This window comes from Dermacentor albipictus, unplaced genomic scaffold, assembly GCF_038994185.2.
Source record: "Dermacentor albipictus isolate Rhodes 1998 colony unplaced genomic scaffold, USDA_Dalb.pri_finalv2 scaffold_42, whole genome shotgun sequence".
Taxonomy (NCBI): domain Eukaryota; kingdom Metazoa; phylum Arthropoda; class Arachnida; order Ixodida; family Ixodidae; genus Dermacentor; species Dermacentor albipictus.
Window position 1 is genome coordinate 317747 of NW_027225596.1, and position 27996 is coordinate 345742.

Here is a 27996-nt window from a genome sequence, read left to right on the forward strand (position 1 = left end):
GAAGCTGCCTATGTGTGGCAGTAGGATACAGAACATTAAAAGCAAGAAGACCTCAATCGCGAAACACACAGTGTTGCTCAACACATGAGAGGTACACTTTACTTGTTGCCACACGGAGTCTCACACAAACGCCCGTCAGTAATTTTTGGCAGGTATTTCAGCTTTAGGTGATGGGTGGAGTGGTATTTAAGTGTTTCCATGAAACAACATCCTTGCCAATCTTGGTTATACTTGAGGAAGTGTTTCTAGTACACTTCAATAAGTGTTGCATATGTTAAATAATATATATTTTCGTCCCATCTATTCTGAGTGCTGTCCCAAGTTCACCATTGTTGATAGCTTGGTCACTGATCAGTGCCTTTACATAGAGACAACAGTTCTTATCTCAGCAAACTCAGAATTGTTCCAGAAGGAACTCCGCCGCCACCACGGAGTAAGACATTTAGGAGGTGAAACTCCCGTCAGCGCGAGCGAGCGCGGGCGACCAGATAAGGTCAGAATTGTTGCATGCGCCGACGGCACCGTATGCAGTGGCGCGTCGTAGAAGCCGCAGGGAAAAAAACATTGGAGGACGCTTAAGCTTCGCCTTCAAGAGTGGAACGCGACAGCGTTCCCATCGACCCGCCAATGGGTGTAAGACAATGCGCTACGGCACAGGGATCACTTACGAGGCGCCCCGCATAGGACTTTGCTCCCACCTATCACACGGAGAGCGTCGAGCAACGCAGTGTTCGGCGCGGCAACGAAACGTGCGCCTGAGCAAACGGAACGAACCAAAGAACTCGGTGTCTCGGAGGGGGAAACGATCTACGCCAGCCAAACGTCGTGATCGGCACGGGCAGAGAGATAGATGGTAATTAAAGAAAGGAACGGCGCTTGATTCTGCAACCCGCGTGGGAGCACGGCGATGCGTCGTCAGGGGAGAGGGAGTCGGGGGAGAGGGAACCGGACCGCGCACAGCCCCAATGCGCGTATGGCGCGCCACCTGTCGGGGCAGCGCCGTACATTGAGAGGAGGGGGTCTTCTGTGTTTGCCGCAAGATGGCTCTGCGTGTACGGTAAGCGCAGAAGAAATGTGGCGGAAACGTACTTCGCTATCGTGTAAATGGGACTTCTCTAAGTTACAGGCCCATAATTACCGATATACACCGCCGTATAACTTCCTACGGCACGTTTTTAAGGCAACACCGCGTTCACTAGACGCGCGTTTGTACTGCTTTCAAGCATCGAACTCGTGGCTGAGTGGTAGCGTCTCCGTCTCACACTCCGGAGACCCTGGTTCGATTCCCACCCAGCCCATCTTGGAAGTTGCTTTTTATTTATGAAGTGCCTACCGTGATTTATCGCTCACGGTCAACGCCGTGGACGCCGACACCGACGACACCGGCTTTTTTGTGACACTAGCTCCTTAACGCTATCGCGTTAAAAATAAATGCAGCGCGCCCGCAGGCGGCTCCGCCGTGCTCTCCGGCCACTTCTTCCGTGCCAGGCGTGCCTGACGGAACGGGAGCAACACGCTCGACCGGTTGCCCTGGCAACCAAAACGGCGGTAATTTCTTTCCAGGCCGCCAGGCGCCGCCACCACGATGATGGTTCCGCGGGCTTGTGACCTTTTCTGGTCGTCGCAAACAGCGGAGTTTCCACTCCTAAATGTTCCTTGCTCCGTGGCCGCCACCTATCATAAGAGCTGCAGATTGGAGCCACCACTTTGCTATACCAGACACGAGAAACGAGGATGCTGTGTTTTCTACATGACCAGACCTTTCAATTGCAATGTCACCAAAACATCATGCTTAGAGTCATACTGCAGGTTTCATTTCAGAGAAATTTTATCATAGATGAGAACACATGCCCTGTGCATCAAATCCCAATTTTTTTGTTTTATCTGTTACCATATCCATAACGTCTGGCATCAGTCCAGTCTTGAGTGACATTGCAGATAGCCAGGTTCTTAACATTTTTACTGTTGGAACGCTAAAGGTTTTTGCCAGGTACCTGTATGCCTTTGGGCTATTGAAACAGAGGTGAAGGGCAAACTGGCGGAACTCTTTTGGCCACTGTCATCCGTGCTTGTTCAGAGGTTACTGGTGCATATGAACACAATGAATTTCTAAAAAGTCTTTTTTGAGGTAACTGGATGACTGGGACGATATCCGCGCTGGTGGGATGATGGCCGAGGCTGTTTTCAGTCTTGACACGGACCTCCATATGCTTGCCATCTCATCCAAATATTTTTGCATCCGCTTGTTTGTTCGTGGGGTAACAGCCTTCCGAATTTGGCTCCAGACCCTTTCTGTAGGTGTAAATGGCAGCTCTTGCGATGAGTACCAATATGTACTTGGCGCAGACTCTGTGGGGGCAGAACAGTAATACATAAGATACAGCACAGGCAAGAAGGTCAGCCCTTAGCCGCACATCAGCTATGAACGCACCTTGAACGACTCACTGGGTCGTGCTGACTGGGTCGAGACGTGCTTGGGACAGGCTCTGTTGGGGCAGAACAGTAACACATCAGACGCAAGAACACATGCCATGAGGTCAGCCATTAGCCGTACATCAGCTCTTTTTTTAAAAGAAGGCTTATTTTGCAACTTCAGGAACAATAAAGGGTCGGTCCACTTCACTGCGTTGAGGCTACTACTCATCATGCATTGTAATGAAAGAAAATCTGTTTTCACAAGCGAATAAGCTTGCATTTCTCTTGTGACCTTTATTGTGCTACATGTCAAGCTAATCTCCTGCGCAAGTGTAGCATGACATTTGTGTCAAAGAAATGTAGTGGTTGTTTACAAGTAGCATTGGTTAATTGAATCATTTCAATGTGAGGATCAACGGTGAATGTCTCGGCAAACTTTGATTTCGAGATGACATTATTCTGTTCAGGAACACTAGGGATGAGTTATAGCAAATGTTTGGGGAAGTTATCAAAGAAAGTTAAAAAGTGGGGTTGAAGATTAATATGCAGAACACAAAGCTAATGATCAATAGTCAGGGAAGGGAACAAGAATTCAGGATCGCCAGTCAGCCTTAAAGTTTTTGAAGGAGTGCATTTACCTAGATCAATTAAACACATTGGACTATGATCATGACAGGGAAATTAACATAATTAAAGAAGCTTAGAGCGCATATGGCAGCCGTTGTCAGCTCCTGACTGGAAGCTCACTATTATCACTGAATATAAAGGTATACAATCAATGCTTTCGTTAAGGACTGCGCATACAGCGCTGGAATGATAAATGTTAGGCGTAACGTTGAGACAGGAAGAGCGATGGGCATCAGAGAACAAACGGGGATAGCCGATATTCTTTTTGACGTTAAGAAAGAAAAATGAAACTGGGCAGATTATGTAATGCGTAGGTTAGATTACTGGTGGACGTCTACGCCTGTGCTATTACATTTCAAGAAAGATCCTTTTTGGTCCCATATGGATTTCACACAAGAGATTAGGCAAACCTATGTAGTGTTTTCTTTTATGTTTGAAATAATAATACTAAACGGCAAATAGGAAGAAACATTCAAATGATTGGCTAATACATGACATGCATCTCAAGACTAGCAAGCCAATACAGCATTTATCAAGGATGTTATTTCTGAACTCATTTTGTTTACCTTGTAGCAGCAGCCAAAGTCCACACATTGGCCGTGTTGTAGCAAACAGTAGCTTCTCTTCAATGCGTGGAGTGCCCTGCTTTACACAGGCTCCATCCTTCTTACTGCGTGTCTGGAAAAAAAAATATTGACTTCATCAAAAATTAAACAAATAAAAATTTTGTTATGTGAAATGCAAAAAGCTGTGACAATGTAACGGCTTATGACTGCAGAAAACATGCAAACGTGCACTGTTTGTTCTAGGATGCTTAAGCAGCATGTTTACCCCAGAAAGCTGGAACACCAATCGACGTCAAAAAAAAAAATTGCTCACACGTATTTCTGGTCACAGAGTATATTAGTGTGAAGAAAGCAGCAAAATTATAATTCAGTAAAAATGAATTAGTATGAGAATTTTACTTACTAATTCATTTGCTGAACTATTCACAACTGAACACTCCCTCTAGAATGTAGGCTGCACATTGGGTGTAGAGCACAAAATCAGATTTTTCAGGCAAAAAGTTTAGCATATAAAATGATGCGTTAGGCTTTGTGGGGTTCAATAAACATTGCTACTGTTCATAACATTGATGTCTGCCTAACTACAATGTTTGTCAACAGCTTAAGTATTATTAGGATCACAAATGAGAACATTTATGGGCTCATTTATACACTAGGAGTGGTCACACTACTAGTTCAACAAGCAAACGCATGAAAGACATGAAGCTATTAGGACTTTATATGTATATTTTTTTGCACGAGCGTCATGTACCGGTTCCCTATTGCAAAAAAGAGCGCCCTAAGGTAAACCAAACTAAACACACACAAAAACGTGGAACCAACAACAATGAAATGTTATTGAATTATCATCCGTGCAACTCTTTATTGCATTAAATTCAGTACTTTCACTTCAATTTACCAAAAGAAAGAAGTTGTCAGTGGACACAAAAATAAGCCACTCAGTCGTCCATGCCCACAGATAAAAGGTGAAAAAAGCGACGCAAGTTCTGATATCTTTTTTCGAGATTTTGTGTGTATAACGACCGCCTGCTGCGAGTGTTCGGCGTTTCTGACACCCACTGTCGTACAAAATATCCTTGATGTGACCCAATAGGGCAACAAAGGAAGACAATAGTTAGAAGTAAACTCTCACTCACAAATGCTCGCAACCAAAGGTTGATTTCGGTAACAACAACGAAGTCCTGACAGCAGATATGTAATGCACGATATATTTAGTTATCTCCGCCTGAAAGTTAATGTTAGCACTACTGTACAACGATTCAGGCAGCAATATTAAACGACTCACTGGTACTGCTGTCGTCTGTCGCATACTACGGTTCCCGTTTGGATGCTGACGCATAGCTCACAACCGAAACCAAGCTTTCAGGCTTACGTGTCCGCTTGAAAACACATCAGTTCACCCCAATTTAAATAATGCAAGACATCGGAGCACAATAAACTAGTTCTAGCAACAAAGAAGCAACCACTTTAAGCGTACGAACGAATCAATCCGTGCAACCGTGCACTCGAAAATACCGGTAAAAATTTTAATCCAGGCCAGAGGTCATGTGGAAAATCAATGATGCTGAAAGCTATTTACATTTATAGTGACAAAATAAAGAATAAACTTACTAATAAAGAGTACAATACAAGTATATGTTTAGCAACGATAATTTTGTACTGTTTTTTATGTAATGAAAATGCTTCGACAAATGTAGGAGAAAGGCTGTAAGGCAAAATTGCGCTTATTAGGCCGCCTCTAGCGGGAGATATTTAAACTAATGCGAGCATCCTTTAAGTGCCTCCACTATGCTTGTTTTATTAGCAGCAGCGGGCGGTCAATTTTTTTCGCCCGCTATGACCATTTGTTGAACTTGATTGTGCTTACCTCTGACCACGGCTGCTCGGTAAAACGCATGAGGAGTGGCCAATGTTTTTAGATTACGTCAGTTTAGATGTTCAGATTAGGTAAGCTTAGGTAATGTTTAAATTACGTAAGCGCACGCGGTCGCCATGGCGACAGAGCGGGTCCCTCCCGTCTCAAGCGCTGAGGAGGTGCTGCGGTCGCGTTAGGGTTGGAGCTACTGCAAGGTAAATATACCTGGTAGCGAAGCTTCCATAGGAGCCCATACGTTCAAAACATGGCGGTCCATCGCCGGTTCATGGGGCTTAGCGCCATCTGTATGTGGTGGGAACACTTCCAGCGGAAGAAAAAATAACGTGACGCCATGTCCGTTAAAAGCAGAAGTGACGTCATTTTGTTTTCGAAAGCGCGAAATTTGTTTTGTTGTTCTTCCTTTGGAGCTATATATTCAAATGTCCCGCCATTCGACTTGATGGGCGTTTCGAGCTTTCAGCATGGAAAACGATGCAGGAAAAGGCCAGCTGCCAGCCGTACGGTTGTCGAAATCGCATCCCTGCGCGGAACATACTTTCCTTGGAGGCCGACGAAAGGTTTAGGTGTAGAGTGCTGATCCTATTGTCGGATGCCAAGCCCGTCGGCCAGCGCAGTCGCACGAAAACATCTACACAATTATCTGGCGGTCGTAACTCACTACTTTTGACTGAACATATTAAGAAGCAGCGTCACTAAATTCAGACAAACTTCGACAAGCAAGAAATCACAAATTGTGAGGGGGGCGTATTTCAACAGGTGATACGAGTGAGCCTTTCTGTCCATTTCAAGACGTGCATTGCACTGCGAGTGATAGTGGCATCAACGCCCCCTGTAGCGATGGGCGCTGAAAAGAAATGCATTTATTAATAATAATAAAATTAAACCTATTTTCTTAACTCATCGCGAATATATAAAATTGACTAGGAATTTTATTTTCGTTGAATGAATCTAGCTGTGTCTCGTTTGAATTAAAAGACGCGTTTTTCTTTCCCAATGTTTGTTCCCTCCAAACATAGTCGCGCTTCAATCGCTGCTCCCATAACCCCCCATGCTGATGTCGGTGACAATCTGTACTGAACCGCTTTTCGCGCGAAGCTTCGCGACTTATTTGGATCGACCTTGGCTACTGTATATGCTACCTAAGGTAGCAGAGTTGCCCATCTGTTCTATCAAGCCGCTAGCGCCTCTATTGGCAGAACGTCATCATGTTATAGTCAAGCAACCGTGCATGGCGGAGAAGCAGATGCTGAGGCCACTTTTTGTATTTTGCGATGCCGCCGCTGCAGCGAACTGGATTAACACAAGTTTATCGCCAGTCAAATTCAAAGCGAATCCGTTTGATCTTGGCGTTCGCTGTTCGCGTGCTGGCTAGCTGTGGAGCAACAACAGAATGTGCGCAGCGCATCTCACTGTTGGTTCATCGCAGTGTGATCGCAATTTTATCGGAATGGTATAATGACCGAGTGCCCTGCTCCCAACTGCACGAATCGCTCTGAAAGCGGGAAAACTTTTTATTCGATCCCATGCACCACACTGCATTCACTGAACTGCGATAAAAAAGGCGGCTCATATTTTCATAATAATGCACTGCTTGGGTTCTTTCTGAACAAAGAAGGGGTTATTACTAAGTAAAGATATTTCGTCTACTACTGCTTATGTGAAGCAGGAGGCAAGAGGAATGAGTGTCATCATTTAACATACAGTAATGGCCTAACTGTACTTTGCATTATTACCTATATTGTAGCTATGTCAATCCTGTAAGAGAAAAACCTTAACTACACTCCTACAGAAGGCTACTTTTCGAATCCCTGCAGTCGATTCCATTCCATTCCCTGCAGTGAAAAGCACATAATGGAGTGACACTTCCAGATGTGGCTGATATCCAGTGCCTGCTGGCAGGTGGGTACGTTTCTACAGCAAATCTAATGGCGTACCAGAGTCGAAATACTAATGGTTGGTCATTGACTCACCAGTAATATTTCAGACTGCCTACGCCTTGAGAGCTTTGGTGCATCGGCCTCATTATATTTAGTACAGCTCACTTTGTAAAAGAGCACAAATGGATAAAGCTCAATATATCAATGTTAGCGCGCACATACACCACTGTTTCTTTTTTTCGGAAGTTCGCATATTGGCTTCATTGCCAGAAAAAAAGGTAGTTGCGGCGCAGTTCTTTTCGTTACTGTTTACATGCTAAAAGACCACCGCACTATTCTTAGTAGCGTATTTATCTTTGTTGAAAAAAATCTGAGTGCCAAGCAATATTCAAACAAAGGAAAAATACTCAGGCATCTGATTGTTTACCTCAGTTGCTAACGTTTATCCAGTTTTTAATACACTATGTTATTTCAACCTTATACTACCTTGATAAGTAGCTTTTCCAAAAAATAACATCAACATATTCCCTAAGACTGTTCGGTGCGATCTAATTGTTACCGTCGAAGTTCATGAATGCTGCATCTGACCGGCGTGTATAGAATACACAATCTATATAGATGCGCTAGTGCCCATACGTTATTAGGTCAAAAGTTCCTAGAAGGTGCACAGGTGACTGCTAGTCCAAAAACAACTGAAAATATTTGCGCTGCATCTTACGCCACGGGCTAAAAAAGAGCAGCACCTTTTCCTTGACTATCTTATTCAGTCGGCTGTATCGATTCGCTTTGTTTGCGATTAGGTGGGAAAGCGGTCCACAAGCGAGGCGAAAGCACTCGCGGTCGATCGACAATCCGGTAGGCACGTCGCCTGCAAAAACGGGAGTGCAGCTTCGCCGCATATATTTGGTTGCTTCCCAGGCAAGATGGCGGACGTACGCGCAACTCTGCTACCTTAGGTAACATGTACAGTAACTCTAACGGATTGGCGACAGGGGGTCATCTGCTACTTCTCCATGTTGACCAGCGGAAGCAAGCCATTTTCGCATCAGTGAAATTGCAGTAAAGACACTAGAGAAGGCCTAATTGAATATCGCTTACTCATATATGAGAGCTGCGAGAGTCCCTGCACAATATTGGATCACTTGTGTTTCATTCGAGTGGCCTCATTCGTAGCTCTTTCATGGGTCGATTCTTAGGTGCGTCTGCGCTATTCTCGCACATGTACCTATAGTTATCATAGATGCATGTTTAAACCATCATATAAATTAAGCTTGCGAATATATTTAGAAGCCATCGTGCCACTTGAGCCTAACAACGGAAATTCGAAAGTCGCACTACTAGTCTTATACGACTGAGCGCCACGATGGTGCAGTGTTTCAAGTCAGTAGGCACACCTCACTGCTGGGATACCTAACATAAACGGCACAGTTCATCTGAAGATGCCTCCCGTACGTACTAATCTTGGCTTTTCATTAAAAGTTTCCCACCAGCTACGAAGGAGACACGTAAAGTGGAGGAAGTAATAAAAAAATAGAGCACAGTCCAATACACGACATACTGACAGCTCTGTTTAGGAAAGCTTCAAATACCAATGATGCGTTCATTCACCAATGCAGTCAATTCACACTTCACATCAACTTCCCCTTCTCACAACAGCAATAGCTCAGGAAGCAGTTATCTGTTTGCATGCGTAATTTGCAGCGAAACTCATACGTAAGGCAATGTAGGACTGCAACAATTCTGCAGTAAGTGTTGTGAGTAGTGCATCGAACTCCATGTATACGGTAGGTTTGGAGTGAATACAGGATGTCCCAGGTGTCCACGCAGAGGTTGGTTTCTTGCAGTAGATTAGAGATTTTGCTTTTAACGCCTCTAAGCTTGTTGAATAACTCCCACGAAGGATGCTTACGGCATCCTTCCTTAACTCTCACCTGTTAGGAAAGCTTCTGGACACTCTTTACCTGATGACTGGATTTCATTGATGTATGCAATACACTTCTCATGTTTCGGAAAAGTGTGTACGAGATAGCCACACAAATCGTACCCAACGCAATCTTGTGCCCCTGGCATGCTGTATCCATGATCTGGCGTAGTGATCTGGCGTGGCCAGATCACTCTTTGGTGAAATCCGTAGCTTCTACAGCTTTTACTTGACCACAGCTTAGAGCTGTTCATGTGTTGTCGGCCGTTCTTTCGTTCCTGCCTTCATGGTTTCTTGAACAGAAGCAAGTATGAAAGTTGGCTCTGCCACGACATCGCCAGTGATGCAAAACTTTATAGGTGTGTGCAGACTTAAAAGCCTGCATATGTGTGAGCTGATGATAGGCAGGTGGTCTTCATCCCCTTCCAAGCATCTAGTGACTCCGAAGAATCTCTGAAAGAAAGAAAAGTGAAATAAAGGCTGTTTCCCTGAAACATTTACAAACACTTGCGTCCCTATGTGACATATGTGACATATGTAACCTTTCAAAAAGTTTCCGCATTTCCTACTTCCAAGGCATACTGGTTGAGTTTTCCTGTCGGGACATAGTGTGCTCCTTTGGAATGAAGGTATGTGATCAAATCCAAGACAGACGCTAGTGTCACTCGGAGGGACTCCATGGTCACTTGTGAGGCAAACGTAACAGTTTCCACTCTGATGTGGTTCTGCTCGGTCACATCTATAAGTCGAAGGAATTCTTGAACCAGCTTAAAACTAAACGAGTATGTAACATTCATTACTAGCGCGCAAGGAAGTGAAAAGTGAAGTTAGTTTTGCACTACTTTCTGCACTATCGCACGCTTGCAGTAGTGGAGAAAATAGCAACATGAAAACCACATGTGTTTGAACAATTTTCATGCTTGGATCATCACAATAGTGTTCTAACCGGGGCTTATTGTGGTCAACGAGTTCTCTCTGTTTCTTCATGTCTACGCAGGCCACACCAAATATGTTTACTATAATTAATACTGCCCTTGTATGTACAAGCATATTTCCTGTAAAAAGCTTGTTACTGTCGCATTTACTGCTTAGTCTTTGTGGCGAAACTAACTTGTTTTTGCGTACCTCAATTTCTTTTGATGAGCTCCCTATCCCAAAACGTGGCAGCTTCTTTTTAGGCCATCAAAGAGATCGTTCACCAGAAATGTGAACTGCGCTGTTGCATCACAGTTTTCAAGGCCGGGATGTTGAACTCTTCTGTGCATGTTTAGGCCAATGTCAGTGCTTTGGCTGGAAAGCTGCAAAGAACGCAACATTTTTAGATATCTTTTGCTACGCATGCACGAATTTCACCATAACTTAAGAGCAACAAGAATGTGTGCAATTACACCTGCCTGAACACCCAGCCGCACATTCATTTTTCTCAAAGTGTCGGGGTTCACATGCTCTCTTGTCAGTTTTGGTACTACACGGAGCTGCTGCTCGCTGTTAAGTTCCTGAAGTATACAGTAACGGTCATAGTTGATTTTATGTTCACCATTCTGTAGAGTAAAAAGATGATTGAAAAGGTGGAGCTAATATTTTGTGATCACGATAATTTTGTTACAAGCTAACATAAATAAGCGGATACCTACCATGCCGTACTTGTGACGAAGCAGATGATTTGTTATGCACTTCACAATGTGAGACACACCACAGAGGAAGTATAGACTGCTGTCTGGAATATAGTGATATTCAATTTTGTGCTTATGTGCTTGAGAGCTGCCTGTCACACCAGATGTTGATCGCATTCACTTGTTTGTGCTTGCTCCATCGCTTATGACGGCTACAGCTGTAGCATTTTGTTTATGAAGCTCTTTGACGGCCTGCAAAACCATCCTTGCGAGGACTCTTTCAGGAGATGCATTTTTTGTAGCGAAGCTGGCGATTGGTAGTACCCACGAATGAAATGGAGGCACAAACGTAAGCACAAGTGCATGATCTGTCATGGCTGTAGATTTCTGGTCATCTACTTTATATGTTTGCTTGTTGAATGTGACAGCTTGGCGCACTTTCATTTCCGCTACTATGAGGATTCCACAGCAGCTTACTCCATTTGTTTCATAAGTGCACCAATGCTGTTAAGCGAAACCTTGTTAAAACCGAACTCTCAAGGCATTCCATTGATAATTTGTTTAAGGCGCGATCACGTAGGTAGTGGGAAAATATTCATCTTTGACATCAGCCTATACGCCGCAGGGCTTGATATCTTAAGAGGGAGGCAAGTCATCAACCGGTCGGTTTTATAGCGCTTTCCTCTCGTTGATTTGCTTTTGAAGCTTTCAACACTGCGTGCAGAGCAAGCTGTTGCCCTTGAGGAAGACACATTTAAAAGCCCGAATTTGTTTTATGGATTTCTCGCCAAAAATTGTAGCCTTAATCACTCTTTCTTAGTTATGTTTTTATTTGTTAAACGTACCCTTTGGTGAGGCTTGGTTCGTTCCTCAGATTTCTTTTTTTTTTCGTTTTTCCCGTGGTCGGAGATTTTTCTTGTGCTCTTGCACTGTGGGCACAAGCTTTCCTAAGACAGCCTAAAGCATTTTGTGCTCATCCACCCGTCCTGGGTCTTGATAGCTGATGTTGCTGCCGAAATGGAGGGGAATAAACCACAATGACAGCCCGTGCACACTTTTAGGTTGCTAACGTAAGTGAGAAATGCGGATAGTTTCTTCAAGCTTAAGAATTTTAGCGGTTCTCCTGAACCATATTCGTTGTTGACGCACGGAGGAACAAGCCTTCCGCATAAGCTGAGTGCAACAGTGAAGTCTTTCCTTATAACCACAGCCCTGTCGATCACAACAATACCACTGTCATCGTCAACTTTGAAGAGTCATGAGCTGGACACTCCAGAACTGGCAACTTGAGTGCTCTTCGAATGCAGGGAACGAAGATGATTCCTCTGAACACATCTCTAGAACCGAAGGGACCTTAGTTTCTTTAGCATTACTGTTTTTTATGTTTACATCACGTCGCCATCACTTGCCGACTTACGAACATCACAATTTACTGTTGCTGTTAGCTTCAAAGGATTTCTTCTGGGCTTTGGTGCTTTTGCTTTCGATAGGTGCACAGGAATGTTGGAAAAATAAGTTACTCTGCACCCACCTTAAGCGTCCACCTGCCACGGGGAATCTTAACAATGCTGCCTTTACCGATGTGCTAGTAGAAAGTTATAAAGTCCTCGGCACGTTAAGTGCTGCCGACTGCACGTTTTCTCTTGAGAAGCATATCCACTTTGGCAGCCCAGCGCGCTGCATGATACCACACAGACTCTTTGTCAAACTTGGCTTACTACACAATACACGTGATCTCCAAGTCACATACCTATATTCCAATTTATAGATAAACGATAGCACCAAAGGAACTTTTTCGGAGTGCACGCCGGCGACAGACAGCCAAGACAAACACCAAGAAAAGCACTGAACGTACCCGCCGACAGCCGGCGGCTCGATACCAACGCGACGCCAGCGCCTTCTCTGTTGGTATAGACGAGTTGGAGCCGCCTCCGAAGCAGACTTATCCAACTGACCTAAACTACCAACGTTGGGTGCGGCTGGTATTTGTATTTGCACCGGTATTTGGAGTTTCTGGCGTGGACAAAGCGCAGTAGCAGCTGTGAAGCAACAAAAGCAAAGATGTGGCTCGGCGCCGTATTGGCCGGTTGCCTTTGCTCAAAAAGATCGCCTTCCCGTGATGCTTGTGGCAGAAAGGAAGTTCCACGTCCACTCCCAGGGTTCTACAAGGAAAAGTAAATACCCAAGAAAGTGAACGAGGAAACAACGCCGCGGTAGTTGAATTCGAAGAGCATCGCACGCGAAATGCGAAGGTTGTAGGATCGTCCCCCACCTGCAGCAACTAGATTTTTTATCCATCTTCATTTCCATTAATTTATCGTTTCTTTAATTTATTTATTAAGCACTAGTCATTTTCCCTGTGATGTCCTTGGTGTCAGTGTTTGTTGGCTTCTTATGATATGCGCACACAAATGTTATTCGAGAAAAAGTGCGATGTTATCAGGTGTTATTTTGTCACAGAAACGTGGAACGAAATTATGGGCAGGTGTACGTATGTGGTGGTTCCCAGGGAAATGTGCTGGCAGGGCTGATAATTTGACAATAGAAATTGCGCAACCAGTTTCTATATGAGGTTCTGACTTCCGTATGTAACAGAGTTGCATTTTTCCTTTCCGGTTATTTGAGGCGAGCCATGGTAACCCTTAGTTGACTTTTTTTTTTTGCAGAGGATGGCATCGACAAGCTCCTCGCAAGGTGCATGCGAGCAATAAGAAAGTCGCGACGACAAGAACGACGGCTCTGCAGTGCGCTGCAGACGAACCAGCCGGTGCCAGGGCAGATCATCCATGAAACACAGAACCGCCGCAACTGGCTGCTAGCTCGCTGCAGCGCGCTGCTAGCCTTCCAAGGTGAGTTACATGTTCAGGAGTAATTTTTATGAAATTTGTATAATGCACAGCAGAAAACGTTACCCCAAAATATTACATTTCGAACATTTTTCCGGCCACGTATGTATAACCTTTTTAATGAGACCTTGAAATGATATTTCTTTATTGTGCACAAGGATATGCGTTCTGAACATTTGATCTTAGCCTGCATACACGTTCAGTGAGAACACCGTAAGAATAGGATAGGTGGCTGAACGAAGGCCGTCCAGGCGGAAAAATAGGTTGTGCTTGTATTGCGTAGCGCTCGGCAGATGGCGCCACAGACACAAGGGTCTTGGTTTTAAAGCAGAAAAGCAGGGCGAGAGTTATTACGGATGTGAAAAGCGTCATAAAACGTTATTCGTATGTTATTCCAGCTTGACACGGAAACTTGTTTGGATTGAACGAAGCATACTTTTAACGAGACTAAGCGTGCTCCGATAGCCATGTAGTGCACGCTCTCTTCCATGCCGGTATAGGCGCATGGCACAATGAGGCCAGCGCAACGGTAGTCGGCTACAATACCTACCTCACCAACAGAACTTACCATGATGAGATGCCAAAATCTCCCCGCGAAAACTAGTTTTACGTGTACGGTAACCTCGATAAGCTCGCAGTTAAATTGTAATGCGCTGCAAAACAGGTTTCCAGTGTGGCTATTCGAAGGCCGCATTTTTTAATAACCGAAGTTAAGGGTTCTGGTAGAGGTGGTTGTGATGTTAGTGTACAGGACGGACTAGCCTCTGCTTGTCGGCATTTGCCAATTTGTCAATCATATGGACGACTGTCATTTAAAAGCCAGGGACGCAAAAGCAGTAAAGTTTTGTGAAGATTGACATTTATTTGACAAATACGGAGAGCATGCCATAAACGAAATATTCGTAGAAGCGTTTACGTTCCATAAACCAAGTGGACACTGGCACACATTGCGCACACACGAGGAACTTCATGGCGCCCATCATTTATTTGAGCAAATTAAACGTAGAGTTTTCACTTACTGAAGCTTGAACAGCTTTTGCAGCTCCTGCGACTTATTTTTTGCCTCAGATTTGTGTTTGCAGAACTGCCTCATTCACATGGCTACATATGTGTGTAGCACGCCAGCAATAACTTCTTTTTGTGATTGGCACAGGAGAACTGAAACTTGTACTTATCAAGCATGTGGTCCAATGTTAATTCATCGGCATTTCTGAGAGCCGCATGCTTGTGGAATTCCATCTCCTTTGCATGAAGCAACAGAAAAAGACATCGCTTTGGGTGCAAAAGGCCTCCCCAGGTTTTACACAGAACAAGGCTGCTTTCTGGCTGATGACGAAGTGCTCTTTGTTCCAATAATCCTACACGACATTTTGCACATGTTGTGCTTTTCAAGTACTTGCGGCATATAAAACCAGCTGAATAATAAATTATGCAATCTGCAGCTCCGGTGCTTCATGCAAGTTATCGAACACGTGGTCTTCTTCCTCTTCAGCAGCAACTAGGCCGTTTAGCTTCTCTTTGAGTTTCTTCAGTTGTTCTTTTGACTTGACACTGTCCTCAAAAGCACATATAAAAATTTTTGAGTGTAAGTACAGGTGCACCTTGCCGCGATTCATTTTCAACGTGAGTTTCCGAATTTAGGGGATTTAATAAAACTGTAAACTGACACCATGTTGTAAAGCTGCAGAAATGCGGGCATAGGTTTGTGGTCATTTTGGCCACCAGACTGTCGCATAATCCCAAAGAAGCGTACCAACACGCCTTGGTTAAGTTTTCCTGTTAAAACATATTTGAAACCACACTCCTTTAGCAGGTATCTTTATAGTTCCAGTGCCGACAAAATAGCCACAAGAAGGCCCTCAGCAGTGTGCTCGGTTAGGCAACTTGCTCTTGTGGTCTTTGCTTTTTCGCATTTTTTGAGCAATGCAACGACGAGGCCAGGACACTCAAATCTCTACTGCCAACAGTGATGCTTTCCTTTGGATGGTTTCGGTTTAGAGCATCAAAAAGATTGTTAAACCTTCGTGTGAATTCTGCTGTTCCCTAGACGTTTCGAGCCCTTTTGTGCCTCACTTCGAGTAGAACTGCAAGCCTTTCGCTACACTTCAGCTGAACAACTGAGTGGCCAGCTTCACCAGCATTTTTTCGGTCGTTGAAGGGTTGATGTGGAACAGAGCTATTTTGAGGCAAACATGCAAATTTTCCGGCTGTTTAGAGTCTCCCATAAACAGCCTGTCAAAATGCACCCAGTGAACGCGATCGCCTTTAACGCTCAACACTTTCTGTGAAAGTGAACGGTTTCGAACGCATTTCATCAGATGGGGTGCCTCAGAAAACATATATACATTGCGTTTCTCATCAATGGGATGACTGAAGTAGTTCCGGGACTGTTGCAATGCTCCAGTGACACCGAACTCCTTCTTAATTGCACGGTTCACATTTGCGCCAGCACAGGCGACCATGCCGTCTAAGACTTCCGCGTATTCAGGCAAAAGTATTGCAAACACTGCTATAGGCTGAGAGTTGCCAAATGTTGTTGCCAAATGACCCAAAGGGAAATACAAGCCCGTGGTCAGCAAGGTCGTCGCGGGCCGCTGAAGAATCTCCATAATCAGTGAAGCCACTGTATGTCATCGTCTTCGAACGAACTCGAATTTCCTTTCGAATGCGCATATCGTTGAAAACAAGCATTCCATGGCGTTTAAAATTGTCTTTAGTGGGCATCTTCTTCTCAAGGGCTGTGAAAAACCTCTTGTAAAAGCCACACCTGACTCTTATGATGCACAGGTACTTGCACACTGTCGTAACGCAAGGAAGTGGGAGCACCTCATTACCTCGCAGGAACGAGTATGCAGATCGGCTACGTATGTGCAACAGCAAGCACATCAGAAGCCAATCCTCCGCTTACTGCTGCTTGTTTTGTTCGTCAACCTCGCTGCTGCTACATACTCCTTTACCGCAGTCAGCCGAGCACTAGGGAGATCTATTGGTGTAATTTCTCACTCAGTTCTTTTTTTGACATTTTTTGCGTGTGGATATGACCTTCTGCAAGCTCCACCGACTTTTTTTAAAGCTCTTCAGCAGACGATTTTTGGACCTTTTCAGAGCATAATTTGACCGACGCAGTGCTGCAACTTTGTCCTTGCTCTGGTATGAAGTCAACTGACGCGTACCTGCCTGCACATTCTTTCATCTGTTTTTTTTGGTGCATTCGCAGGACGCTTGAAAGGCCAGAACATTTGTGACATACTACAGTAAAAGCTCGTTAATTGGAACCGCAAGGGGAAGCCGCTTCAGTTCGAATTAACGAAATTTAGAACTAACGAAAGTGAAGGAGGGCAACAGTACACTGCGATTTGGAAGCAGTAGGGCATGTCAGAAATTTGGCGTGTCAGAAAGTGATGGTCTTCAAGTCGAAGCTCTGGGTCCGACTGTGCCACGCCACTGATGTCCACCGAAACGAACGTTAGCCGAGGCTTAACACCACCACTATGAATCGCGACGGCAGATACCCCCTAAGCTGAAAACAGAGGTGTACAACCGATGAAGACTGCTGAGACAAAGACGCTGAACATGTGAAGGTGGCGAAGGCCCTGATTCGTTTGTTCTTGATTGCAAGTGCGGCTGCGACGTACTTGATTCGCTGTGTTTTGGAGCTTGCCATGCCATCTCCGCACAACATTAGCAGCTGTACAAGATTTGCGAAGCCTCCGAGATTCGCAACGGGCAAGAAGTCTCGGAGGTTACGTAGAACGGAGAGGCGGCAGCCGCCGCTGCCTTCTGGCTGACCCCGCGATCGGTTAGATTTTTTTCCGATTTTGCCTTCTCTCGCCGTTCTTTCCGTTTCGGAGGCAATACAGCCTTGTGTGTAGGCAGTAGGCGCGTTTCTCTGGCCGTGTGCCAGGCGAGCGTAGTTCGAATTATCCGTGATGGAACCTTCTCGCGTTCGAATTAACGGACTTTTTTATACATAGACTTTTGTGGAGCTCGGCCGGACCAAATCGTACAGTTCGAATTATCCATAAATTCGAATTATTGAAGTTCGAATTAACGAGCTTTCACTGTAGTAAGTTCGAGCCACTAGGGTCAAGAACAATAGAGCATCTCTTGTGCCGCCATCTCTGGTTGTTGTCGAGATATGCCCACTTTGTTTTTCAACGTGTCGATACTCCAGAGTGCTCGGTCCACCATTGCACAGTTTCGTCTTATCAACATGCTCAAGGATAGCGTTAACGTCATCCATAGTTGTTAAAAGTACTTTCATACCGCACATCTGCCTTTGAAACTGACCTGCGCATCACGGTTGTTTGCCAGGATATCTTCATGAATTTCAACAATTTTAGTGGTTACCAAGGAAGATGCGGGGCTCATTGGCGATAGGCATGCATCTGACAGTAAACGGCTGTGAGATTTTTTGATGCTCTCCAGCTGGGAGAAGACAACTCTTTTTACTTCTCCAAAGCCGAGCAGGTGGTATCCCCATGAGTTTGACGGAAGGAAAAATCGTGGTAAATCACCGAACAAGCTTGCGAATGCGAGCGTATGCAGATTTTAGGGAGAAGCTAGACCCAGCAGACTGATGTATTTTATGACGTTTGCTGTTCAAACGCATCCATGTCGTGCTCCGATGCACTCGGCAACGCTTCAAAAGAGCTTCCGTTCATTCCACCACTGTCATTGCTACAAGAGGCTTCTCACTCGTTATGATCTTTTGATGCAGCGCATCGTCTGTTCGACTGCGACCGCGGTTGTGTTACCGCCAGGCGCTTCCTTGTTTTCACCGTTTTCGATAGGTAAGCCGGGCAGTCGGGAAATCTTGTGGGAGCACCATCGTCGCCAGTGATGCCTCTTGCGGAACACTCACCAAGGCGTGCCTTTTGTAGTGCGCTGTCCAGGTCTTGGACACAAGATGAGGCTCCAAGTGCTTTTCTCCGACGTGATCATTCGGCAGAAGGACTCGATCCTTTCTTGGGATAGCTCGACACCAAAGGTCAATTTCTCTGTACAGCCTTTGTAACCCGTTCTAGAGCGGGGAACAAAATGTTTCCTGCCCATCACAATCGCTTGTGCACGCCTGACTCCAGAAAAAGAAACGCCGAGCCGTGTTGAGATAGGAGCGGGCGGCGCTAACACAGCAAACGTAAGCCTGTGACATCTTCATGCCATCTGTCGGAGAGTGACTAAAACATGCACCAGCGTTGGGACACTGCCGCTCCATGCCGCCATTCGGCCAGCTAGCCTATTACACTGTGAGTGAGAATAAAAGAACGCCGATGGACTCCTTTTTTTTGTGAAAGGAAAACGCATGAAAGAGGTGACGCAGGCAGTCTGGTAGAGCATTTCGTGAAACAGAGCTAGTGAAGGGCAAAATACTTAGTACAGGGTAAAGAGGCACGCAAGAAACGTGTTTGATAGTTTCGTTTTCGAAGATTCCATACCACCATGACCAAGTTTTGCAACATTAGAAGGAACGTGCCGTGCACGTGCCCCCTTACTGCATGTTCTGTTTCCGTGCTGTGCCTGCTCTCTCCTTTAAAAAGCATGTCTATAGCTCCAGCAGATGTGTGCGTTAACAATCCAGTTTGTCCATTTAAATATATTGCGGAATGCCAAATCCATAAGGAGAATCCTCTTCTGCATTTGCATCACACAAAACTTCGCACTAGCGGGCAAAATATGCACATAGCTGCTTATCATGCAGGCATGCCATCTCGTGATCAGATGTCTGAGCTAAAAACCTGCACAAACAAGTGGGAGGAGTACTTTCCACAGTGCCTTTCAACAGCTATCGGTGATAATGTAGCCGAGCGCTCACTGTTCTAACGAAAGAGGTGTTTAGAAGGGGCTAGAGCCGGTAAACACATTATAGAACATAGATGCCTTTCGTCTTGGTTTAGGTTCTCTTCTGCTACTAAAGAATGAATAGGGACAATACCGTGCTGTTTTTCACCTGAGGAGGTCATTCAAACCTGCAGAGCTAAATTATTCCTCTACGATGCAGCAAGCTCTAGCATTTCAATGAACATTTAAGGATTTGCAACCGTACTTTATTTGCCAGATTTCAACGTAATATTTACCACCATGCATCTTGGTCGGTTTTGCACGCAAAACACGGATATCACTGCCTCCTTCACAGGTCCCATTTTTTTGCAAGAGTGTGATGTTGATGTTATCTACAAATCGGGAGTTTTACTTAGCTCACAAGATTATTTATCAAAAAGGACACGACACCGTTGCACGCAGGATGCTCATCGCTTTCCTAACCGTCCAGATGCTGCCGTACTGGTTTTGTGCTGGTACGTGCCGTACCCTGGAACCCCTTCAGCAAACAGGATCGTCTTCCCTGAAGCCACCACAACCCTGGGCTACCCGCCCGCCTCTCGTCACCGAAGCCATGAAGACGAGTCCAGTTTTAGCGGCAGAAGCTTCCTTCACCTGGCAACACCCTACGAAGGCGACGTCACCAGTCACATGGTCAAGCCAAGCCGCATTGAAGCGGCGTGGCAAAGCTTATCAGCTGGGGCACGACACCGTTGCACGCAGGATGCTCATCGCTTTCCTAACCTTCCAGATGCTGCCGTACTGGTTTCGTGCTGGTACGTGCCGTACCCCGGAACCCCTTCAGCAAACAGGATCGCCTTCCCTGAAGCCACCACAACCCTGGGCTACCAGCCCGCCTCTCGTCACCGAAGCCATGAAGACGAGTCCAGTTTTAGCGGCAGAAGCTTCCTTCACCTGGCAACACCCTACGAAGGCGACGTCACCAGTCACATGGTCAAGCCAAGCCGTATTTATTCGGCGTGGCAAAGCTGATCAGCTGGGGAACGACACCGCTGCACGCAGGATGCTCATCGCTTTCCTAACCTTCCAAATGCTGCCGTACTGGTTTCGTGCTGGTACGTGCCGTACCCCGGAACCCCTTCTGCAAACCGGATCGCCTTCCCTGAAGCCACCACAACCCTGGGCTACCCGCCCACGTCTCGTCACCGAAGCCGTGAAGACAAGTCCAGTTTTAGCAGCAGAAGCTTGTTTCACCTGGCAACACCCTACGAAGGCGACGTCACCAGTTACATGGTCAAGCCAAGCCTCTTTGAAGCGGCGTGGCAAAGCTTATCAGCTGGGGCACGACACCGTTGCACGCAGGATGCTCATCGCTTTCCTAACCTTCCAGGTTAATCACTTACAAAATACTAAGGAATTTCGTAGCGACAATTGTTGTCTTCGCGGTGTCGTGCCCCTGCGACTTGAAATGGTGTAGAATTGTGCGTCTGTACAATGAAGCTGTTGCCTTTGCGTTTCGGTCCGATCTAATCCTCTTGCTCTCCGGAGATGTTGAACTTAACCCAGGCCCCGACAGAGACACAGTTTCTTCCCTTTCACAGACGATCAAAGAACTAAAAGAAATAATTTCAGAAATAGGTACAAATATAAATCAGCTCAGAGAAACCAACGTTCTCAAAGACAACACAATTGCTGCTCTGACAAAGCGTATTTCTGTGCTAGAAAACGACCATCAGGACGAAGTAATTGCGACTCGACATAATGATGTCATCAAAGAGATAGCGCTGCTAAAAGCCGAGAGCACTAACACAAACAACAGCATGCGCCGTAATAACTTGCTTTTCCTCGGACTGGAAGACAACGAAAATGAAACATAAAAAGAGTCTGCGAAAAAAATAAAAATTTCTGCGCTAGCAAGCTGGAAATGCATCTAGAGCCAAGCGCTATTGAATGTGCCCATCGCATAGGCAAATACCGTCCTGAAAGAAAGCGCCCGATAATTATCAAGTTGACTCATTTCAAGTCAAAGGAATACATTCTGGCCTGTGGGCGGAAACTAAAGGCAACAAACTTCGCTATACGTAAAGATTTCGCTCCTGCTACTCCCATCGCACGTTCTTAATGGTTAGGTTTCATACGACCACAAAAATGTGCGTTTAAACTGCACGTAGGCAAGTTGCTCGTCAACAATAAGCGCTATCACTACGACCCTAGTTCTGACAGTGATTGAGACTACGAGTCCATTCATAAAGGCGCATGGAAACAGCACATCCCATATAGGAAGACACGAAAACGTGCAATGACGGACAACGAAGCCTATCACTTCAACCTCATCCCCCAATTGTACCTCATCTTTACCTCTCCTTAACATAGCCTTCACTAACATGCGCAGTTTGCTACCCAAACGAGAACAACTTCGCAGCTTCACTCACGACATTGATGCCGACATCATAGTACTAACTGAAACGTGGCTAAACAGAGACGTAAGAGATAGCGAAATTTTCCCTCCTAATTCCGGCTATGTTCTGCATCGCCATGATCAGAGCAACCGGAGAGGAGGGGTTGTTCTATTAGCTATCAGAAACACCTTCTCATCTTCCCTGATCAGCCGGGATGATAATCTCGAACAATTGTGGACTTGCGCTTACAGCGGTGATGGAAAGACAATTTTTGGCGTGTGCTACAGGCCGCCGGACAGCCATCCGTCATTCTGTGATTCAATCCGTAAAGCACTAACCGACATCACTGACACATTCTCTAACGCACCTATTCACCTCTTTGGCGATTTCAATTACCCTAACATTAACTGGCCTCTGCTTTCTGTAACCAACAGGTCACCGTTATCCGAAGCTAACCAATTTATTTATCTTATGCTTGACTTCAACCTGAATCAGGTGATATCACATCCTACAAGAGGAGATAACACCCTTGACCTTATGCTCACATCTTGCCCCGATAGCGTAAGGAGCGTTACCACACTACCCGGTCTTAACGATCACAACCTCATCCATATCTGCATGACAATTAATAGCACTTAAGAAAGTCACCCACAACAAAAATAATAATAGATTACGAAAGGGCGGACTTTGACGCCATAAATAACGAACTCCAAAATTTTTAAAATGATTTTCAGCAGACTTACTTATCAAGAACTGTTGATAGCAACTGGGAACTTCATAAGAATGTATTGCTCAACCTGGAAGCTAGATACATACCAACAGTTCTCGTGAAATCTGACTCTAACAAGAATGGTTTATTAACGACTGAAAGGTTTCCTTGCTAAAAAGGAAAGGGTTTACTGAAAAGCCAAACTTACAAATGACTCAGAAACAAGGGAAAAATATGAAGTGCGCGCTAACCAATATATTCAAGAGCTGTCGATAGCCAAAGATAACTTCTTTAATCATGACCTTCTGACGATTCTACGATCAAACCCCAATAAATTCTGGCGCTTACTTTCAGTACAGACACAATCTAGACAGATTGATCTAAGAGATCCGGATGGTAATCTCATTAATTCTGAGACTACCTCAGTTTTCTCCATTGCCAACGACATCATGATCAACCCTGATGGCATATTTTACTCAAACTAACCACCTCAGCCGGGCGTGATGGAATCAACGCCAAAATACTAGTTAACACCAGTAACATTTCTAGCCAGGTACTACATCTAATATTTACGCAATCCTTAAAGACTGAAAGCTTGCCCGACGACTGGTAGAAGGCCCATGTCCTACCAATCTTCAAGAGTGGCGACCGCTCCCGTGCTATAAATTATCGCCCAATTTCTCTGACCAGCATTTCTTCTCAACTTCTAGAACATATAATCTCATCCAACCTAATGTCTTACCTGGAATCTATCAACTTATTTTACCCTCACCAGCACGGCTTCAGAAAACTATTTTCATGCGAGACCGAACTCGCCGAGTTCACCCATGAAATTCTACATTTCAAAGACCTTCATTTGTAGATTGATGGCATTTTAGTTATTTATTTATTTATTTCACGTACTTTCAAGGCCCGAAGGTGTTACAATAAGGAGTGGAGTCAAAACAAGAAGGAATGCAGTAAAAAATACAAACAAGTATTAACAAAAAATTAACCAAAAATAATAACAAAAGGCATTCTGAACGGCGATTTTGAAGTTAGTAGGGACGGTGATGAGTGCGATTAAGGCGGGAAGGCGATTCCAGTCCGTGCTTGTCCTGGGGATGAATGAGTCACTGTACTGGTAAGTACGGCACAATGGCACCCCGATTTTAAGGCTGTGATCAGTGCGGGCAGAAATATAAGACGGAGGGGCAAGGAGGGTCTCTTTTAAAAGGGGGTTCAAGTGAAAAACTTTGTGAAAAAGGGAGAGACGGGAAGATTTGCGGCCTGACGAAAGATCAGGTAAGCTAAGAGTTCGTTTCATTGAAGAAATACTTGCATAGCGACAATAATTAGATAATATAAAGCGTGCACTGCGCTGTTGAATACTTTCAAGAGTAGAAACTAATGAAGACTGAGTCGGATCCCAAATGGCTGAAGCATACTCCAATTTGGAGCGAACTAAAGTTTTATAAAGAGTTAGCTTCAGGGAAGAAGGGGCAGAGCTAAAATTACGGCGTAAGTAACCAAGCATGCTATTAGCGTTTTTAGTAACATAGTCAATATGCGAGTGCCAAGAAAGGTTATTTGATATGTGAAGGCCGAGATACTTGTAAGAGCTAACTGACGTCACAGGTGCACCATTAATAAAGTAGGTGTGCGTGGCAGTGTTACGAGATATACGCATGGCCTTGCATTTATTTGAATTTACTTGTATGCACCAATTAGAACACCACTCAATTACGCGGTTGAGGTCGTCATGCAGCTCTTGGGAATCTGAAGGATTAGTAATTTAACGGTAAAGAACACAGTCATCCGCGAAAAGCTTTATGGAAGAGGAAAGAACGCAGTTCGGAAGATCGTTAATATATATTAGAAAGAGAAGTGGACCCAGGACTGACCCTTGAGGAACACCTGCTGGTACTTTAGAAAACCGAGAATTACAGTTATTAGTGTTTAGAAACTGCGTCCTGTTAGAAAGTTTTTGATCCACTCGAGTACATTGGCGTCGAAGTTAAGTTGAGACTGCTTAAGCAGAAGTAAATCATGGGTCACAGAGTCAAAGGCCTCGGCAAAATCCAGAAATACGCAGTCAATGTCGGTACCTAGATCAAAAGTTACAAAGAGATCATTAGTAAATGTTAAGAGCTGTGTTTCACAGGAAAAGAACTTACGGAAACCATGTTGACAGGGGTTGAAAAAGGAGTTTGATTCTAAAAACTCAGCCAAATGTGAATATATTATATGCTCAAGAATTTTACATGAAATGCTTGTTAGTGAGATAGGCCTGTATTTCCTGGGTAAGTGTGTGTTACCTTATTTATGAACTGGAATCACCTTTCCCACGCACCAGTCGTGTGGAAGAACAGACTGCTGTAATGACTGAGTGAAAATGTGCGATGAAATAGCAGCAGAAAATACATTAGTACACTTCAAAATTTTTGAGTTCAGGCAGTCTGGGCCGGCAGAGGAGGACGTTTTTTTATTGTTTATTAGGCAGCTAACACCAACCCAGTCAATAGAGACTGGATCCATGGGCGAAAAACCAGAATTGGATACAAGCGGTAATCCCCGTGGCATTGTGGTAACATGTGAAGAAGACACATCATTAAATACATTACAGCATTCTTCAGGAGCAACAGGTTGATCATTTGGGTATGTTAATTGGAATATTTTACTTGGAGTACCGTTAACTATGGTCCAGAATTTACGAGGATTAGTTTGCAAGATGGACGGAAGGGTAACAGAATAAAAATGCTGTTTCGCACTAGCGGCGGCTGTGTTGTCACTTTCAGTGAGGTATGGCTGAATAAACGTACACTCGCCAACTGAAAAAATTACAAAACACGGATTGACGTTTCGGCGCCCAATACGGGTGCCTTGTTCACAATGAGCGAATGCATGGTGGTCTTTATTAAATATGCGTCGGAAGACGTAATGCGCTTGCGTACAACTCAGGGAGGGGTCCCCGTGTCCGGTTTATCGTGTTAGTAGTAGATTGTATGCAGAATGATTCAAGGAGCAATCGGGATGATAATTTTTTCTCTCTTTCGATGATAGAAGCCGAATTCCAGTTAATACTGTGTCCAGTCTTTTCATGGTGCTCTGCCAGGGCGCTGGAGACCGTGTGTCCTTTGGCTACATCATTGCGATGCTGCTGTAGCCTTCTTTTAAAGTTCCCCGTCTCGCCTACGTAGCACGCATGGCAGTCCTGGCAAGGGATTTTGTAGATGACGCCGGGGAATTTTTCTTTTTCGAGGCGGTCTTTCACTCGGACGAGTTGTTGTTTTAGCTTGCTTGCAGGGACGTGGCAGATTTGTACATCATAATCTTTGAAAATTCTTGATAATGACTCGCTTACGCCTCGTGCATAGGGGAGAGACGCCCGTTTTCTTGTTCTCATCGGCCTTACAGGGGGTTCAGCTGCACGTTTTTCTTCAGTCTTTATAATCTGGCCAGGGTAGCCATTGCTGACCAAATCCTGCGTCACTCTCTTCAGCTCAGCTCTGCGTGCGTCAGTAGTCGAGCATAATCGGAATGCACGGGTGAACAATGTGGAGGCAACAGATCGTTTTTGTCCAATGGGATGGGCCGAATCAAAGTGGAGATATTTCCCTGTGTGTGTAGGCTTTCGGTAAACACTCGTGGAAAGGCCGGATGCAGTGCGCATGACTTCCACGTCAAGGAAGGCCAAGCGACCATTAACTTCTTCTTCAACGGTGAATTCTATTGTGCTTTGGAAAGAGTTCAGGTGCTGCAGAAAAGGTACGACGTCTTCGCGGCGGATAATAGAAAAACAGTCGTCGACATACCGCAGGAACAATTTTGGGGTGGGCTGAAACGTCGTGAGGGCTCTGTCTTCGAGGGCTTCCATAGCAATGTTGGCACATGACACTGACACCGATGCTCCCATTGCCGTTCCAAAGACCTGCCTGTAGTATGAACCATTAAATGAAAAATATGTGTTGCGTAAGCAAAAATCCAAGAGGCGGCACACGTCGTCGACTTCGAATGGGGTGCGCAAAGGCAGAGATGTGTCGTTTTGTAATGCTGTTCGGCAGCAGTCAACAGCATAATCCACAGGTATGCGTGTGAACATAGACTTGACGTCAAAGGAAACCATGACGTCTTCGCTCCCTAAAGTCATGTTCCTGACCTTGTCGACAAAATCAGCGGAGTCCTTTACGTATGTCGGCGTTCGTCCAACGAGGGGTCGGAGCACACCATGAAGATAGGCAGATAGACGGTGCAACGGAGAGCGAGTGTAGTCTTCTATAGGCCGCAGCGGGACATTAGGTTTGTGAACCTTAGGCAGGCCGTATATTGCTGGAGCTGAGCCGTTGTGGCACAGCAGCTGGTTATACAGATGCTTCTTTTCGGGAGGCACGAACTTGAAAACGTCAAAAACTGATTCAAAAACTTCTGAATCAACAAGCACGTATATGCGAGAAATCAACGTCCTTCCCTTCATCCCCATGGCAAGACGACTGCAGCACCAGAGTTCGCACCAGTATATTGTAGGAAACTCTATGCCCATTGTCCTCGAAAGCCGGATCACGTGTTCACACCTATCCGCTTGCCCCATTCCTTCGCGTAGCGCCGTTTGGGTTACTCTCGCTGCTACCCTCCACTCCGGCTTCGCCGTCCCTTCTCCCACTGTCGCGGCACTGCAGCGGTGCCGGTGGCGGGCGCGCCTTACCGCTTCGCGCCTGATCCTCGGTTATCCACTCCTTCGTCTCTGCGTCGCGTAGCTGTATGGCTCTCTGCCGCGTCTATCGCTTCCCCGTTTGCGGAGCGCGTTCCTCGGTGTCATATGTCACCTCTGGCAGTGCTTGCGCCTGGCTGTCCTGCCACCTCCACTCTTGCCCTATACGTCCCGTTACCTGGCGCAGTGTCGTTGCGGTGACTCGAAAGACAATTCTAGCGTTCAGTCGTGTTACTTCTACTTCCCACTCGAAACTTGTACGGCCACGTTGAGGCCTGTCTGTCAGTGAAGAGTGCGTGACCTCTACTGGATACCTGTGTTCTCCACCCATTTTCTCATGCCAGCTCTTAAGGAAGAATAAATGTTTGCTAATCTCCCTCCCCTCTCCACTACTGTGAACCACTATACGATGGCGCGTTACCAGAGGGGCGACTCGATAGCGGCCGATCGCAGTGTGTGCTACCGAATCCGACACGAAGAACCGCGTACGCTTTGTACTGCGTGTTTTGTATGCATAACGAAGAAGCGCAATGGTCGGCCAATTTCTTTTCTAATATTCACGTGTCCAGTGCACGCTGGAGGAAGGTTTGGAACGAAAGTCGGGAATGTTTAAAGGGACACTAAAGCGAAACAATAAATCAGTTTAGACTAATGGAGCATTGTTTGAGAACCCTGCAGG

At 45.3% G+C, this 27996-nt stretch overlaps 1 protein-coding gene across 8 annotated transcripts in view; it reads left to right on the forward strand.

The window, feature by feature from the left end:
* LOC139052897 (uncharacterized) overlaps positions 1-27996 on the forward strand; it is a 355309-nt gene that overhangs the window by 247384 nt on the left and 79929 nt on the right. For 2 of the 8 annotated variants that reach the window (XR_011510108.1, XR_011510112.1), the window contains exon 21: positions 13562-13595. The exons of 3 other annotated variants lie outside the window; for them this stretch is intronic. Coding sequence is in view for 2 of the 5 variants with exons in the window: in XM_070530057.1 (XP_070386158.1) it covers positions 13562-13744; positions 19985-20004 (203 nt within the window). In the remaining 3 variants the exon portion in view is untranslated. Of the gene's footprint in view, positions 1-7322; positions 7384-13561; positions 13745-19984; positions 20063-27996 lie in introns of those variants that run through there. 3 more of the 8 variants (XR_011510110.1, XM_070530057.1, XM_070530056.1) reach the window with 3 other exon arrangements.